The 18,327-nt window shown below is 37.2% G+C and overlaps 1 protein-coding gene across 1 annotated transcript in view; it reads left to right on the top strand.

Annotated features, from left to right (window-relative positions):
• PHTF2 (putative homeodomain transcription factor 2) overlaps positions 1–18,327 on the top strand; it is a 68,528-nt gene that overhangs the window by 9,031 nt on the left and 41,170 nt on the right. The window contains exons 2-3 of the mRNA XM_030478046.1: positions 6,467–6,543; positions 17,536–17,592. Of these exons, the coding sequence (XP_030333906.1) occupies positions 6,499–6,543; positions 17,536–17,592 (102 nt within the window). The 5' untranslated portion in view covers positions 6,467–6,498. The remainder of the gene's footprint in view (positions 1–6,466; positions 6,544–17,535; positions 17,593–18,327) is intronic.

The raw sequence follows: 18,327 nt of genomic DNA, 5'->3' as shown, positions 1-18,327 counted from the left end.
AAAGAAACGTAGGTTTAATGGCCTATTTGTAATGCTCATGAAAACAACATGTCTTTTGAGACGTTGCTTCGAGGGTTTAATCCTGTTCTTGGTGGCAGTGGCAGAAGTCCCATATATTTGAGGGTAGGAAGGATGACACCTGGCCAGTTCTAGTGGTGTATCCACATTACATTGATACCTGTGTTGCCTGGTTTCATTGTGCCAGAAGCAGCTTTTCAGTCAACAGCAGATGCCTAATATGACTAAGCTATTTATTTGAATCATTTAAAATTAACTTGGAATATCAAATAATGTCAAGAATTTGATGATAATGTTAATTGCTATTTTGATGTTGAACTTATTTTCCTCATGATTTTCTAGATGTGCATCAGCAATGTAATGTTTTACTTTTAAGTAATTTGAGTTTGTGCGATACAAATGTTGCTACAAAATTAGTAGTTTAGGCCATTGGCCTTACTCTTCTGATTCTTTGTCTCTTCTTACTCTTCATACCAGGGAATCTTAGTGAAATTATGCCTGTGATTGTGAAACTGTAATATGGAGAACATAACATAATGGTTAAACAGTTCTATTGTGGAAAGCAGTTGAAACCAAGTTCTAGTATTCTCATGGCTTTATGCAGTAACTTTTTTAAAACTGCCTTTTAATTTACTGCTGAGAGTTTTTCTTCTGAAAGTAGTAACAATCAATGGCGTTTAAAAACACGTTTGAGGTAAATGCCACAGCTGTGCAATTTTACTCCTAATGATGTCTAGTGAATATGCCACCTTCATCACTGACCATGGTCGTAATAAGTTGAGAAGGACATTCAGGTTTTGACTCAGCAGCTGGATGGTATCCTGACCATTCAGGTTAGGGTTGTTATAAAGGAAACAGGTTCCTTGAAATACTTAGTGATTCACAGTGTTTATGGGCAAGGCAAGCAGCTATTTGCCTGTGCTTCCTTGCTAGTGATGTATTTTTAACTATGTCCTTTTGCAAATTGACACAGCTTAGACTTGTATATTCTTCCAGAAATTGCTATTTTTTGTCTTTGTCTTTGTGAGGAACAGTTTTATTCTGAGCTGCTGTCAGAGTTTGGGATAGATTTTATTTTCTGTAGGCTGTCATTTAGAAACGTGTGTATTTATGTCTGACTTGGATTGCCAAAACCCTGTGGATATGAGTACAATTTTTAAACATACTTCAGATTTATTTAAATCTGTACTGTAGTATCTAATCCTGTCTTACACAGTAAACACTGCACTCCTTGAATGAGCATTTAACTACCTGAATGTAGACATTTAAATATAGATTGTTGTGGCTTTTGAAAACCTGCTCATTTGATTTCAAGATGTAGTGTACTTAAAACTGGAATACGATCATGCTTGGAAATGGAAAGGAAGTAGCTAAGAAACCCCACTTCTGAATAGGGATCATCAAAACCAGGCAGTCGTCTATTTTTAGCTTTAAGGAAGTAATGAAGTTTCGATCAAAAAGTGTTGCTTGTTATTCGTAGTACTAACTGTGAGTTTGTTGGAAATGTTATGAACGGCTCTGTTGAATGTCACAGAGATGTTGTGATCAAGCTTTTGCATTTGGATGTTCTGCCTAATCTCTGAAGTTGGGAGTATTTTTTGTGTTGCTTTCGAGTCTCCAACTAGTTAGGATTAAGTTAATCTTGCTGTAGCTACTCCGCACAGGACATTGTGTACAACTGAGTGCAAAAGCTGGTCCTAGTCCAGATGCAGATATTTGACACAGAGCATGAAACAAATGGCTGGGTCTCTAGAGGATGGGAGGAGAGAAAAGCAGAAGAATAGACAGTGCACTGTGGATGTGTATCAGCTGTTTCCATTTGTTCATTTGCTCGTTTGGTACTGATGTGCTGTAGAGCCCAGTTGTACTGTTTGACTTCAGGATCAACATCAATTCAAGCTGTCAGCTGAACAACATATTAACTTGTAATGAGTGTGCAGAGTTCTGAAATTGTTGCAGTACTTAGTCACCTGCCTCCGTGTTGGGTGAGCTGTGGGCAGATGCAGAGTCAGAGCCAGAGCTCAAGTGCCTTGAATTGTTACCATCCACTTCTCATCCAGATAAGTCAGCTTTGAGCCAAGAGAATCAAGCTCATTATACTGTCTGTCCCCTATCCTGTGCCCCCCACAAATAACCAAACCTAAACCCCCAAACAAATCAAAACAAACAAAACCCAAAACAGCAATCCACAGGCAAGTTGCAGCCCCTGCAAGCACAAACTCTGTCCAGAAATAATTAAACAAAGCTTTTCACCTTTCTTTTTAGTGCTATCTCAAAAATTGTTGTATATCTCTTGAGGAAAGCATGTGATACTTCCTTGTAGAGGTATTTTTATTTGGCACTCCAAACTCTGTAAAGTCTTTTAAGACATTTTGTGATGTTTACTTTTGTAAGCATCATCTTTGCATTTGTACGTGCAAATGTGTATGCAAATATGCTTTAAACCACCACCAAAATAGACTCTATGGAAGATTTAATGTAGAGAGTTTCTTAAAAATACAAAAGCCATGAGTAATCTGAAAAATTGTTTTGTTGATAGAAATTAATTATTAATAAAACTGCTTCATTTTACTTGGTTTATAGTTTTGTGATGTGATCGTTTCTGGAGGCAAAGGGTGTTTGAGTGAATTGGAGAACTGCTGCAAAAAAGTTGCTGCCTTTAAAATGGCTTATCCAATTTTAGCCATATTTGACACAGGTGGGAGTCTTGGATCCATAAGTTAGTGTTGGTTTCCTGAAAAATCATTGACCTTGGGGAGAAAGAGATCAAGTTGCTGTGGCTGTTGAGGGAAAGGTTTCTGTGCAGGTTCAACAGGCAGTTCTTTACGGCCAATAATGAGTTTCTCCAACCTTTTTCTCCTCTTGTAATTATGGTGGTAGGAAGCACGTATATTGCAGGGGATGTGTGTTGGTTTAAGAGAAATGGGAAGGAGTTAACGATCCTCTGAGATGACTTCACAAAGGAGGGGAAGGCAAGGTGTGCAGTTGCGATGACAATCTGTGTGGCATCCTTCCTACACTGGCACTGCTCTCCCTGTGACTGTGATGTGGGTGTGTGGAGGCTATGTATGGCTGAGGGATTTATGTTGCTTTGAGTCTATAGTCCAGTGTAGAAAATGATTTGAAGTTTACTTAAATAGGTTTTCAAACAAGAAAGCAAATCCTATTTTAAGCTTTGTATGGGTGAGAAGGAAGGGTAACCAGTTTATGCAGTATGCCAAGTTATATCAAAGTCGCTTTTGGGCTCCATGCTTTATGTGATAGAAATATTTTCATATTCATTGTGCCAACAAATTCTTTGTGATTGATAGTTGCTCTTAGAAAAACTGCTGCTATTATCAGAAACAAATAGGTCAGAAACAATTACAGATGTTGACACAGTCATGGCTGCCAGCTTTGACTGACTTGATGTGACTTACACAATGATATTATCAACAGTGGAAAAATTGCAGTGTTTGTTCGCTCAGTTGCACCGAAAGTCAATGTCCTGATGTTTCTAAAACTTGTTAATGACTGTCTAAGCTCTCTGAGACATGTATTTCTATTGTGTTGTAATTTTATCTATAGTTGTATAAAGGATATTGGAGTTGCACTGTTAGGAATATTAAATATAGTTCCTTTTGGATATTTAATTTTTCTTATTTGAAAAAGCTTTGTGAAGCATGAAAATGTATGGCATTATTTTTCTTAGAAATCCTCAGGAACTGGTATAAAATCAATTTATTCATTGAAGCTTTGAACTATAGTGTATAACACATATCCAAACTTATTAAATACAGTGTCTTTAAAGTAATGCACGAGTAAATATGAGTACATCCACACACGAGCCAGGGAAGACTGAACAAACAGGTGTCAGTGCAGAACTAAGTCTTATGGAGGGTCATCTCTTCTTTCCAAGAAATGTCATGGAAGATGGCAGTGTTGATAGGGCTTTTGTGGAGGGAGTATTTGTGATTTTCATACAAACAACTGTTATGGTCAGGTAATCTAATCTCTGCTTTTTTAAATGAAATTTTTCTTGCTCAACAACTATTCTAATGCTTAGGCATTTCATAAAGACAGTTTCATTTTCATCTACTGCACAGTTTCAGTTTCCATTCTATCTTTTGGACATTGTCTTTTTCTTTGCCTTTCTTATCTGTGCAAATGCTGTGAACAAATGTCTTGTCTTTAAAACAAAGAGAAAGATAAGGATCAACTTTAATCTTTCATTATAAAAGCTCCCTACAGATTAATAATTCTTTTAGTGAATACAGGGTGCAATAATGTTGATACTGATAATGTTATGATAAGTGTGATATTTTTATCAGAAATATACCCCTTAATCACTTTTTTTTTTCCCTGAGAGATCGATTTTGGCAGAAAGCTTGATGCATAGTGTGGTGTTTGGGGGCTAAACTACCACTCCTGCTCCTTGCCACTGGTGAGGCCACAGCTGGGTGCTGATTCAGTTCTGGGCTCCCCAGTGTGAGAGAGACTTGAACATGTTGGAGAGAGTCCAGCGGAGGGCCACAGAGATGGTGAAGGGACTGGAGCATCTCTCCTAAGAAAGGCTAAGAGAGCTGGGACTGTTCAGCCAGGGAAGGAGAAGGCTCATGGGGATCTCATCAATATATATACATACCTGAAGGGAGGATGCAATGAGGGCAGAGCCAGGCTCTTCTCAGTGGTGCCTAGTGACAGGACCGGAGGCAATGGGCAGACACTGAAACTCAGGAGGTCCAAACATCAGGAAAAGGAAACACCTTTTCACTGTGAGGGTGACCGAGCACTGGCACAGGTTGCCCAGGGAAGTTGTAGAGTTTCCATCCTTGGACATATTCAAAAGCCAACTGGACACAGGCCTGTGCAATTTGCTGTAGGTAGCCATGCTTGAGTCAGGGGGGTTGAACTGGGCAACCTCTGGAGGTCCCTGCCAACCTCAGCCACTCTGACTCTGTGAAACTGTGTGTGCAAAGAACAGATCTTCTTCTGTGATTTTTACCAATTACACATGATCCTGGAATTGTTCAGATAGTATGTTTGGAAAACTGGTTTAATATTTGAAGGTACTTATGTTCACTTTTTCAAAGCTTTTTGCATAATTTGTTAGGAATTTATAGCTTTACAGAATAACACAGGAATTCCCTTGCATGTTAAAAACTCGATGCATTTATGTAAAAACAACATTCCTAAACTGTTTGTAAACATAGGAAGGATGCTGAATATTAGGTGGACCTGAAAACATGATCTTTTACCAGCTGATGTTAAAAGGTCAAATGTAGTGTGATATGGCCCATTGACCTTTTTTTAGCTGGGCTTGAGTGTGGCATATTTGTTTACATACTCCTATTTTCAAAGAGAATCAGTGAGAAGAAAGGTTATTAAACACAAAAGCATTCGGATTTTTTGGCAAAATATTTTAACAAAGCTTTTTTTAATTCCTTCTTCCTTCCTTTCTTCCACTGGCTGCTTCCTGCCTTAATTAACAGTTTGAAATGTAGGCACTGTACTAATTTAACTACTATTAATATGTTAGTATCTGAGTAAGCTGTTTGTGAAATATTTGAGTTTGGTTTAATGTTAATACATTCATATCTGAAAGGACTTGCATATTATAGTAAAATCTCTGGAAAGGATTCTGTAATTCTCACCTAAACTTTCCTTTGATTTTACAGAATGTCCAGTGAGAGAGAATATATGTGGGTTTGTAGAAAGACAATAACTCTAAATCTGAAGGCTTTTTATGTATATTTTCATTATTGTCTCTATTTTATATTTTTTCTGAACTAACTCTGGTTGACTGATGACATGAAAGAAAACTTAAAATTAATCTTCAGGGTAGGAATGTTTTATCTGGGCTGAAAGGTGTTTTTTCTTTTTTTCACATTGAAACTAATGGCAGCGACATCAAAGAGTAACTAATACTACTGGTATTTGCTGCCATTAAAGCAAACTTACCACTCTCCCTTGTTTGTTTTTCTCCTTTTGACTTAGTTTGAGTCCACTGTTTTCTTTAATGTATTTTATAATTAGTGGAGTTCTGGCACTGTTTTTTTTGTCAAAAATATTGACCAGTATGTATGAAATTTTCTTGCATTTTATAACACAATTATTCCTATTCAGAACACTGTGCTGTGACTGTAGGTTGCTTAATTTATCAGACAAATGAAAATGCTGTATAAGTCTCATGAGGTTCTCATGAGACAATAACATATCATCTCTGTGCCACTTGTGTTTTACTAGGAAAGATGGACAAACCCAAGCCTTTGGATGTCCTGTAGCAGCAGATTTGTAGTTTGTTTTCTTAGAGGAGAAACCCCAAACTTACTAAAGCAGCAATGAGGCAAAGTGTATATATAGTAAATATAATTGTTCAACACTTTGCAAGTAATGGGAGTGTTTCTACATTCCCTGTTGGCCTTTGTGGGTAAGGTGAAAGTAAAGTTCTTTCTTTTTCTGTTAACAGCTTAAAATGACTGTGTGAATTCAGTGGAATAAATGGCGTCCAAAGTAACTGATGCTATAGTTTGGTACCAGAAGAAGGTAAGCTTGCTATTTGTTTTTATGGTGGCTTTAAAAAAAAGTTGGTTTACTGGGTTTATGTGTACAGTGTAATAAATATAAAGTACTACTTACTGGTTAGCATTGTATGAGAGTGAGTAGCTTGAAACTTTCCTTCCAAAAGTAAAAGTAACTCAATATTAGGTGACTATTTCTAATGAAATGGAATAGCTTCTGGTCCATGTTGAAAACTCCTCACAACCTTGGCTACTTGTGCTATGAAAAAAAAAAAGGAAAGAAAATTTCCTTCTCAGTAGAATGTTAATTAATGTACAGGAGAAAGTGAGAATTGAAATGCACTTTCTTTCAGTAACATGGAGCTGTGTAATCCATACCTATAAGAGAAAGGCTAGGGCTTTTTAGAAGTTAATTAGACAAAGAAAATGATAGTTATGGTATTGCCTGCACATAGAAATGTTGATGTCTCTTTCTAATTTGTTATTTTGACAGTTTCAAATCATCATATCTGCTTGACATTAGTGTGCCAGTTGGCTTATTCAGTTATCTTGCTTTTTAAAAGCTGAAAGTTTTGCTAAATTTTGAGATGTGCTTCTTTATCAAGATAGAAGGCATGTTTTTAATTTATTTTAATTTTTTTCGAATAAATACATGTCTTTATTCCTGACAGTCATGCAGGAAAAGGAATGCTGTATGTGATATGCTCCAGCTTTCCATCCTCCTGATGTTAGGGAGGCAGGACCTTCTGCAGATGAGTCACTGTGCTGTGATCTTACGGAGGGCAGGCCTTCTGCTCTTGATATAAACAACCCATTCCTCAATTTTACTTTTCCCAGGACACTGCTCCTAACAGGATTACTCATTATCAGGACAGGTCATTCTTTTAACCCTTGTTCTCTTACCTTTTTAAGTGATTTCACTCATGTTTCCATTTATCTCATTCATAGCAACAATATTTCTGCAACAAGTCTCTGTAGCCTTTTACAGAGGTCTGCTTGGCCAGAAATGGCATGCTGCCTTTAGGGCAAGCAGTTGGGATGAGGTGACTCCTGCTACTTCATGGAAGCCTGGGCTGTCTTCAGAAGGGATAAGATCTTGCATAAACCAGATGTCAGTGTTTTCCATGATGGGAACAAAAGTTAATAGCAATCCACGTGTGGACTGGGGTCTGCCAAATGAGCAGGCTTTGCTCCTTTCCGTATGTGGAAGTGGAGTTTTGTTTTGGGACAAATGGCTGCTCTGAAATATTTATTTCAGAGTTGTCCTGCTTACTTTGCTTTTTAGATCTGCTGATTGCCCACAACAGTAACTGAAATTGAAAATGGGGAGGGATCAAAATTTAGCATATTCTAGCAGTAAAACATTGTTTTGAGGGCAAGAGAGAACCAGGGTTGTGGTCAGTACTGATCAATTGGTATGACTTGTCTATATGATAAAATGAGGAAAATAAAGTGTTACTTTGGGGAGGCATTTTCAGATTAATGAACTGGTGTATGAATGCCTTGAAAAAGAACATGAAGAACTTCTTCGGATATTTACAGTCATACATAAAGAAGAAAAATATATTTGAGTAGGTGGAGGCTGTGTAAGAAATATTGAACAGGTAACTTGCTCCTTTTGTTTCTTTGTTTTCAATTTTAATGTAATTTTTAATGTATTTTTTAATGGGGGTTTTTTCATGTCTCTACTGAGTTTCAGAAGTCTGTTGGTTTCTCAAAAGTAAGGCATTTTTATATTTTTTTAATGGAGAGAGTTAAGCAATTGAGCTCTTCCAACCCTACTTTCTGCAAGTTTTCCAGACACCAAGTTTACTCATATGACTCATACTATTGTCTGAAATTGAGCTCCTCACACGAGGACGATTTAGTAATGCACTTTAATTGTTTAAAAGGTCAGACCTTTTATTATGTAAGCTTGGTTTTTGTTGTTGCAATAGACTTACTCTGCTTTTAGTGCATGGGAGCTCTCAATTACTGTCTTGTAAACACACACGTAATAAATTCTTAGTTGTTTTAAGTTGGTTTTTAAGATTTCAGATAGTGTATTATGCCAGCTTGTTATCTGAGATACAAGATTGCATGGACATAGCTTTATTGCTTCCAGTGAGAGCTTGCCTTTCCCAGCTGGTACGAATACTCTTGCAAGGCATGAAATCTGAACAGATAAATCCTGCTAGATAGGGGTTGGCTCTGTGGAAAGCAAAATGAATTAAAGCTCTGCTGTGTTCTTGGGTGCCCTGGGGAGTGCACTGCTGAGGCATTTGCGTGTCAGAGAGGGTTTGTCCAGCTTGTTTTCAATGCTTTGTGCTGCACTGGTTCTTGCAATAAAGGGGTGTGGCAGGGCTGTCTGCATTGCTCTCTGGAATGGTTCATTACTTTGGTTCCAGACAGCTATTGAGCTAACATTCACATGTATGCACTTCTTTAGTTAGTATAGAATCACAGAATCATAGAATCACTGAGGTTGGAAAAGACCTTGAAGATGGAGTCCAACTGTTAACCCAGCGCTGTCAAGCCCACCACTAAACCATGTCCCTAAGTGCCACATCTATACATCTTTAAATACCTCTGGGGATGGTGACTCAGCCACTTCCCTGGGCAACCTTTCCAGTGCTTGACAACCCTTTTGGTGAATAATTTTTTGCTAATATCCAATCTAAACCTCTCCTGTCGCAGCTCGAGGCCGTTTCCTCTTGTTCTGTCACTTGTGATGGGAGAAGAGACCGACCTCCACCTCACTACAACCTCCTTTCAGGTAGTTGTAGAGAGCGATAAGGTCTCCCCTGAGCCTCCTTTTCTCCAGGCCTCTAGTTTAGAGGCTATATGTAAATTTACCTTAACAACTTTCTGATTTCCAATCTTCAAGCCTTGCTGCTAAAATGGGGAACTTTATACAACTATGTTGATAATATTGCAGGAAATAATTACGGTTTACTTTCTCTTGGAGATGGTTATAGGGGAAGGCAGAATGGAACTTAACGAATTGAACTCATATCCTGCACCTGATTGTGCATCAGTTAACTTTGCCAATGCAGCTTTCAGCTGTTTTGGGTGTCCCTTGGGTATTGCTGTTAAAGGGCGCAATAAAACAAATGAGATGTTTTCTCTCTCGTGGCTTTAAAGGGCAAAATTAGAGTTCTAATTGCATTGCTTTAAGATCTGTAATATTCAGTGTTTTACAGCTCATTTGTCCGAGATTATACTTGCCAAGTTAATAAAGGAGGAAACAAAAGAAAAATGATGTCATTCCCTGAAACCACCTGATTTCTTCTTGGCACTGAATTCATGTGATGCATTGGTGACCCTGGCACCAAAGACAGCTCTTGTCAAATGGTTGGTGCTGTATGGCTCTATTACCTAAAACTCTCGATGCTGAAACTGCATCAGTTCAGAAAGGTCCACCTTAAACTGCTAAAACTTGACAAGTGTAGGAGCTGGCTATTTGTGAAAGCACTGAAGAAAATAAAAAAGTATATTTAGAAGGGTTTTCTCCTGTGAAGTGCTGGGATTGGTACTGAAATTGTCATCTGACTAAATATTGGGGGTTGCCTTCAGCACCTCGTTTTGGTGAGACAAAACTCAAGTTTCTGAATCTTGTGCAGAAGATCACTCAGAAATTGACTCTGTGGCTGAATAAAGCAGGCTCGAATCTTGCCTGGCTGTTGGCTCTCATGCCTGCTTTGCCTTCCCACAGATTTTTCTGGCACTTGTCCCTTGACCAAATTCAGCAGATTAGTTTTAACTAAGGAGCTGAACCTATCTAATAGGTGGAGGGACAGAGCAAAGAGCTGAAATCCCTCTGTCTTGGGAGGGATTCTCTAATTCTTTAATTGTTTCATTATGCCTTGTGAAACTATAACCTTCCATTTTCTTTTCTATTCCTGATTTATCTTTCAGCCATCCAGATGAATGCACTGGCACAAAGAAAATGTGCCATGGGAAGTGGAAATGTTGAGGGGTGTAAAGGCAGTGCTGTTTTAAAATCCCAGTTGCTGGATTTTCAGTGGTCTTCAGGGAATTACACTGAGTAATGAGGCTGTCAGAGTGCTTTCCTTTACCCAGTTATGTCTTGAGGCTGCTTTGTTTTGTGCACGCACATAAGTGTGTAAAAAATAAAGTGTTGCAGAGGTGTTAAATCCTTAACGCTTGGAGAGTAACTGGGCTGTGATGTACAAAGAGTCTGAGACATCTTGGTTTGCTCAGTCTTAAGAAGACAGGGCAAAGGAGAGAGTTTACTGCTTTAGCAACTACTGCTTTGGAGGCCGTGGAGAGGATGGAGCCAGGCTCTCCTCAGAGGGATTGCATGAGAGGCAATAACCACAAGCTGAAATGTGGAAAATTCTGATTAGATATAAGGATAAAAATGTTTGATATGAAGTTTGCCAAGCATTGAGACAGGACCCCAGAAAGGTTGTGGAATGTCCAATCTTCAGAGATTGGGTCTCTATTGAGTATGTCCTTGAGCAACCTGCTGTAGCTGGACCTGCTTTGCACAGGAGGGTGGGTTAGATGGCGCCCAGAGGTTCCAACCTGTGTGATTCTGTGATGACCTTAGTTTGAAATTTGAAGATGCGTAAATGTTATCATAAAGGATTGTGCTTAATGACATTAATGACAGAGATGGAATCTCATTCAGTTGGTGCTTTTTAGGTTTTGCTTTACAGCCCACTTAAGCTAAAGAAATGGTACCTGAAGTTACCCCTAGTGTTCAGTGCATCTCACTAGGAAATGGCTCAGAGTGGGTGATGGTTATTCCTGTACTCTCATTTAGTTTAACCTGCAAACCGTTTCTAACTGTTCTTATATATACAATTTTCCTTTATGTTTAATTGTGCGATGAAAAGAGATAGTTTGTGCTTTTTATAGATATACTAAAATCTGTAAACCAGCACTCGGGGCAATTAAGTAGGGCTGACTGATGTTACCAGGAATTAATCTCTAAAGAATGATACAGGAACTATAAATACATAGTTGATAAATGTTCAATAATGTATTACTGTACTCTGAAAGGGACTATATCTTTGAAGTAAGCTCTAGTAAAATTATTGTTCAGTGAAATGCCTGTAAGTCTAGTGCTGTTGCAGTTATTGCCAGAATTTAAGCAGGCCATTAGTTGGCATTTCAAACAGTTAAGAATAACTAACTCTTAAATTCTTAATTTCTACATAATTCTTAAGTTCTGAATTGCTTCATTTTACTCTAAATAGTTGGTTTCAGCTCTCCCTTGGGGCCAAACAGGGAAAAGGGAGGGGAATCCCAGAATCTTTTAGTAAACAGGGATAACAGTTGAGCAGTGATAAATCCAAAGCTCTGCGCTGTAGGATATACAGCTGCAATCCCTCCATTGTCCTTCTCCATTTGACTAGAAGTTACTAAACTCTTCCTTATGAGCAGACAGAGTACAACTATTATATAGTGATTTCTGTCTGTGGTTTATTAGCTAAGTTTGCCTTAGCTTAGTTTGTCCAGTCACTACATTACCTTAAAGTGAGTATCAGTGTCATTAACAAACAGCAAAAACCCACCACCCTTGAAAATGAAAATACATCCTGAAGAAAAAAAATCATCCTAGCAGTACAGATCTGCTCCAACAGAGATAATTATGCTGCTGAGCTACTAGCTTATTGCCTTTGCTGCAATGGGGATCAGTTCATGTAAGAAATAAAATGGGGTTTAAAATAACTTCTATTAATCCTCTTCCGAGTTTTGAGAAAATGAAAAATTATTTGTCCAATACCTGAAACTCTGTACTGAACAGAAGTTAAATATGAAGCATTTAAAAATATTTTAAGTTAATAATTTTACATGTAAAAAAATTATCAGTATCTTAATATTAAAATTTCTACATAATATCTACTTTTTTAAAGAATGTTGGACTGTAAAAGTTAATAAAGCTAGTATTTTAACACTAAATATTTTAATAAGGTGTTAAACTCTCAATTTCATTGGTAGACAGTCCAAGGAAACAACTTCGTTTTCCACTAAACAAACACTGTATTTTTTATCTTTTGGATTTGTAATACTATAGTGATGTTGCTTGTAAAAGTGTTTAGAGGTTTTAAAGAGCAAAGCGTAGCATGCAGGTTTCATTATTGATAAACATTAAAGTTTTAAGATCCAGCAGGAAATACTATGTATTTTTAGGATTATAATCTTTGCTAGCCTGCTTCGTCATAAATTATAAATGTCTCCTGAAATATTGATTGATTCCATTAGAATCAGAAGACCTTGTGAGTATTGGGCTACAGGTTGATACCATCACTACATTAGCTGAAAGTGAATATCAGTGTCATTCACAAAGCTCAAATTCAATCTTAATGCATATATGTCTTGTTATGAGAAAGACACTGGGGAGAGATATTGTGTGGTGCAGAAAACCTTCATAGTGGGCTTTATTTGAAGTAAAAACTGGCTGTGTTTTCAATAGCTTAACTTTTTACTTAGGCTAATTGCTGTCAGTGTTATAAAACCAAACTGTACAGGTGCCAAACAAATTTTAGATACGGAAAGAAATGTGATCAAATGCTTTCTGTTCTGAGGTGTTTGATTTGGAAGGAGTAAGTGCAGTTATTTAGGTAATTTCAAGAGGTAGGTGTATCTCTTAAATGCATAAAACATTGCGAGGAGTCTGCACTTAAAAAGGATCTCAAATTCATTTAATCTTTCAGTAAAGAGCTAGCTTTCTAAGGTAAGTTTATTGTTGTCCAATGTGTAATGGTATAGCTTAATATCCCATGTCAAATCACATGAAAGTTAATATTTTTTTTGGACAATTAATGACTTGTGAAGAAACATTTTTTCCCCCGTAGAAAACCTGTTTAAAAGTGTATCATGCTTAGTTAATTTAGGATGCTAACCCCTCACTTTTCCATTGTGAAAGAAGACTGGCAAAGTTTTCAGTCTTTGCATGTAATCCTTTATATGCTAAAAATTTTAATAGCTGCTTCAAGAATAGTTGTTGATTCTGCAAATACATATAGGAATGGAATTCCTTTAATCTTTTTTACTGTGTTTATTGAGACACAGTGTCTTGAGAACTGAACATTTTAGAGGTAACTGGTTTGGATAGGCTTGATAGAGCATTGAGGAAGCCTGGGGTGCATGATTTAAAGTAAATGGGTATAAAATAACATCTAGTTCTGCTACAGGTAGGTTATAACATGATTTTTTACATCTGTAACATATTACTAACATTACTATGAAGTTTCCTACCACAGGGTTGTGTTACTGTTGATACTTGGTGATGAAAGTTACATTCAGAAATTGTAAGATTGGGTTGTATCTAACTTGAATTAACAAATAATTTAAAGTTTAAGGGAGATTTTTATTTATTTTCTGACAAATTTCATATCCTATTTGATAAGGTATTTTATAAACTAAATCAGAATAAGTTTCTGATAAATCAGATTAAAATTGGGATATATTGTATAGTTTACTAGAAAAAAAGGTCTTAGGGTCAGCTGTAGACTGGAGTGATAGATTGAAAGAATCAGTGACAAGCTATTGTACAAACAGTCTTGCACCAAGTTGTGAACAGATTTTAAAAGCATTACTTATCGTCGTATACTTAAAAATTGAGTCATTTTTGCACCCTTGTATTTTGTAGTTTATGTTTCCTACAAAGAATACTGCACAACTTGCAGCTATAATGGATGAGTCTTGGTAGAGTTGGTGGGTTCAGGAGTATACAGGTACTTGAGTTGATTGGGATCGCCATGTTGAAGTAACAGCTAGTAACAGTTCCAGGCATGGGAAGCTTGAGCACCTGCAGAGCAGCCCTGGGGACAGTCACATACTGAGGGAAAGCTTGCTTTGATCAGCTGTTGTGTGTATTTAAATTTTTCAGCTTGGAAGCATGAATGATCTTATCTCTAGAAGGTTATTGCTTCATTTTATTTGCCTTCAGAGCTTAATTTCTTTGGCATTGCTAGGTGCTAGACTTCTTTTCAGTGTCCTGCAGGTATGTACAATTTTAAAGAATAGCACGAATAGCCAAGAGCTAGAGCCTACGTGCAAATATTTGACAACTGAATACTTAGATTTACATGAAACATAATTTAGATGCAAATACTTGTAAATCAAAACTCTTTGAAGATGCAATTGACTGTGCTTTCAGTAATTTAAAACTGGGAAGGTTTGCTAGTATTAACTTACATTCTTGAATTCATTCAGGAATTACATTCTTGAATTGAATTCATACAGGTGTTTAGTGTCTCTGGTTGTTGTTATGTGTTATAATTTAGCTTGTTGTCAATGAAAAGCACTTTCCAATGAATTCTTCAAGAATTTACACATTTACTAATTAATACATTTCACAAACTCTAAATATGTTTTCCTGACGTAAGGTAGAGAAATAAAAAAAAACCCCCAAAAATCTATGTTTGTTACTTGCCTTGTTTCAGTAACAGTAGTTCTACCTATTTTTGTTTAATGTGGGAAATGGAGTGTTCCAGCATGGTACTTTGTAACGATGCCTTTGTTTTTCATGTGTTTCCTTCTGATACATTTTGGAAAGAAGTATAGAGGGATGCTTATGTGGGTGGAGAGAAGGGAGGTTGAGTATCAGATCTAAATTTGATGTGCTGAGCACAACGCCTGTGCCCTGAAGTACTTCTAAAGCTTTCTTAAAACATAAAGATGTGAAATCAGGTAGATTGAAAAAAATGTGAGAGATGGTAATGGTACTTGCTGTCTATAGTTATGCAATTATCCCTTTAACTCTTTTCACTTTGCAGCAGAATGCTTTTACTTAATAGCCCTGTGCTCAGATTTTAATAAAGTTGATCCGAGGCGATTGGCCAGACGCAACAATCTAATAAAGCAGTTTTAGAAGACCGTCTCCCTTAAAGTTGTTTGGCTCTCTCATTGTACCTCCTGCTGGAAGAATTGCTTTATGGGGTAGTGTTAAAAGAAAAATGTGAATGGCAAAATCCCTACTTCTTGTCTTTTTGGGGAGACAGAAGCTGCTACCTAGCCTTTAGGGAGAAGAGATGTTTGTAGGAAAATATGACTAAGTTAAACTTGAGATCAGTCAACTTTCTTGCCCCAGATGTCTTCTGGGATCTGTTTCCCAGAATTCCCTTAACAAACAGTTGGTTATTTGTCTAAAAGAAGAATGCTCTATTAAAAGACTGTTTCAACTCTTCACCAGTTTCAGCTATGAATGGAATCAGGAATACAGAGTTTGCTTTACAGCTTTATTGGCACGAAGGCTTCCTTCCGCATTTGTTTCTTGCGTAACCGAGAGGGAGCCAGACTTGCATCCCCTTTTCTGTCTTTGTAGAAAGAAACCTTTTCTGAAAGCGAGGCGGGGAGGACGCAATATTATGCAGCACAAAAACCTGAGGGCTCTTCTCAGTAAAGTTCGGGAAAACCAGGAAGGCCTGAAATTTCATCTAAAATATATTTAGAGAAAAAGCCAGAACAATTAGATATAAATGTCTTGGGTGGAGTGGTTACTCAAGATAGTGGCTTTTTAATTGCTGGCTGTTATCCAGGTGGAGTTAGCTCTTAAACTTCCTTTGGTTTAATTAATTTAATTGTAGCAAGTACTTTATTCTGCCCAGTACAGTGTGTGACTCCCTAATTATTTTCTGCAGTCCACATTTTTTTTCCCAATAGAGAGGTGCAAAGTATTTATTATTATTACCAAAAAACATATAGATCTTTTTTCTTCAGAGTTTTAACGTTTTCTAATTTAACACTGAAGACTGAAACAGTAAAGACAAATCAGAACAATGTTTACAGTGTACACACTTGTGCTCGGGCCTTTTCTGCATGTTGCAGTATGTGAACTGGAAGGAGAAGCCTTCTCAAACTCCACATGTGTATAGGTCTGGGTAGAACTGGGATGGAAAGGTTTTAAAATTGACACAGTAAAAAAAATCATTACTAATTATTAGCTGGAAGTACTATTTGTGCAGGGTTCAAAGCAATCTGATATCTTCAATAACGTCTTACAGAACTTCGATTTATTGTCTCAGATACTGACTTGTCACTAACTCATATGTGAATTTCCTGAAGCTTGAGGTGATTGTTCTTCAAAATACGGCAGTCATTGGCTTTCTTGTATAAACAAGTGCACAGTAATTTCTTAAGTTAATTATAGCTACCTGTATTGATGGTTATTTAAAATGACAGAACTCATCACAACTGGTCTTAGTTATAGGATTTTAATACATGCTTGCAGATTCAACCTTTAGCCTTCCTATGGTTCTGCTCTTATAAATAACACAAAGTTTTCTGCAGTTCTCTGGTGAGGTTAGAGCCTGGGAGAAAACAAGTCCCTTTTATTCCAATTTTTAACTAAAAACTTGCATTTAAACAGAACTCAGATGTTTAGAAGAGTTTCGTGAATAAATAGCCTAGGAGCTTAGTGAAAGTGAACAAATTTGGAAATAGATCTACTAAGAACATTATTTCATCAGTGCTTCAGTGGGAAGAGTGATGTTTTCTGCTATTCTTTGAGTTTTCCCTGGCCTGTAATCCTGTTGATTACCAGCCTGCACAGCAACAAAATATGTTTTGGTGCTGTGCAATCTGAAGAGATAAAGCTAAAGACAGTGTAGACGTAAAAGTGGCTGGGGTGGAACGGGAAGTATGGAGGGAGGTGGTGTGAAAAATAAGTTAATTGAAGGTATGGGTTCCACTAGATGTGCATGGTATTCTCTCTAAAGTTAATTGAATTTTATCAGTGTTGCTTCTGTAGGTCTGCTCTCTGTCAGTACTGAGACTGGAATCCTTGTGGTGCTCCCAGTCCTCTGACTCACACAAGTCATGAGAGGAGGCTGGGGCTGTCATCTTGCTGTCCTCTCCCTTCTATCACAGCTCACTTACAAGATTACCTAGATCCAGTCCAGCCAAGATGGAATGGAGAAGACAAAGATTTCTTTGTAAATAAGTCCTCCCGAGATGCTGTTTTCATGCTTATCTTGTTGACGATTGATTGATTGATTTTGTTTGATCAATGGCTTTTAAAACCTAATCTAGATATTTTGTGTGTGTGTGTTCTTTTTAGATTGGCGCATATGATCAACAAATATGGGAAAAATCAGTAGAGCAAAGAGAAATAAAGGTAATAATATTACAGCATTTCAACATTTGTTTTTGGCTAGTTATCAGCAGCGCTGTCTGGTTGTGTAGACTGGTGCAGTTTACAATGTACCTGGTATTTAATACTGCTAAAGTAAAACTAGACTTCCGGAGGGTAACCAACCAACAGAACTGACATACTATGCTCTATTTATTTTACATAATTAATAACTCTTCAGCATTTAGTGTGCTGCATCTTTCTGTATTTTTTTCTGTATATCTTTTTCTGTACATTTTTCTTTTCAGTTATCTTTAGCCAGGGCTTAGTTGTTTTAGTACCTGTCTTTCACTTTTCCTTGTGATGAATTCTAACGTCAGTTATCTGAGCTCTCTTTACTTTCAGTTAGTTACCTTATACCTGCAGTTTACTTTTCCTCCTTTATGATGCTGTCATTGTTTTGTACAGTTTATTAGACTGGTAAGTACCTCAGGCTTTGTTTCTCTGAACAAGCAGTTTAACAGTGTTCTTTGCATTTTGGTTTAACTAACAGTGCCATCAGTGTCTGCCAATTTGCTAAACTCTGGAGAAAAAGAAATCAATCCTAAATGGGATAGTTCTATGGATTGTATGTTATGTCATACTCCATGATGTGAAAGTTAATTCAGTTAACATTTTCTTGCAATTAACCTTTATTTCTGCAAATACTACACACAAGAAGTATGCTGTTACTGCATGAGTTTCAAAGCATTGAATTAGAATTAAAATCGCAGAATGGTT

The sequence above is a fragment of the Strigops habroptila genome, chromosome 3 (assembly GCF_004027225.2).
Source record: "Strigops habroptila isolate Jane chromosome 3, bStrHab1.2.pri, whole genome shotgun sequence".
In the NCBI taxonomy this organism is placed as follows: Eukaryota; Metazoa; Chordata; class Aves; order Psittaciformes; family Psittacidae; genus Strigops; species Strigops habroptila.
Note: the sequence above shows the minus strand (reverse complement) of the source record. Positions and strands in the feature narration are given on the sequence as shown.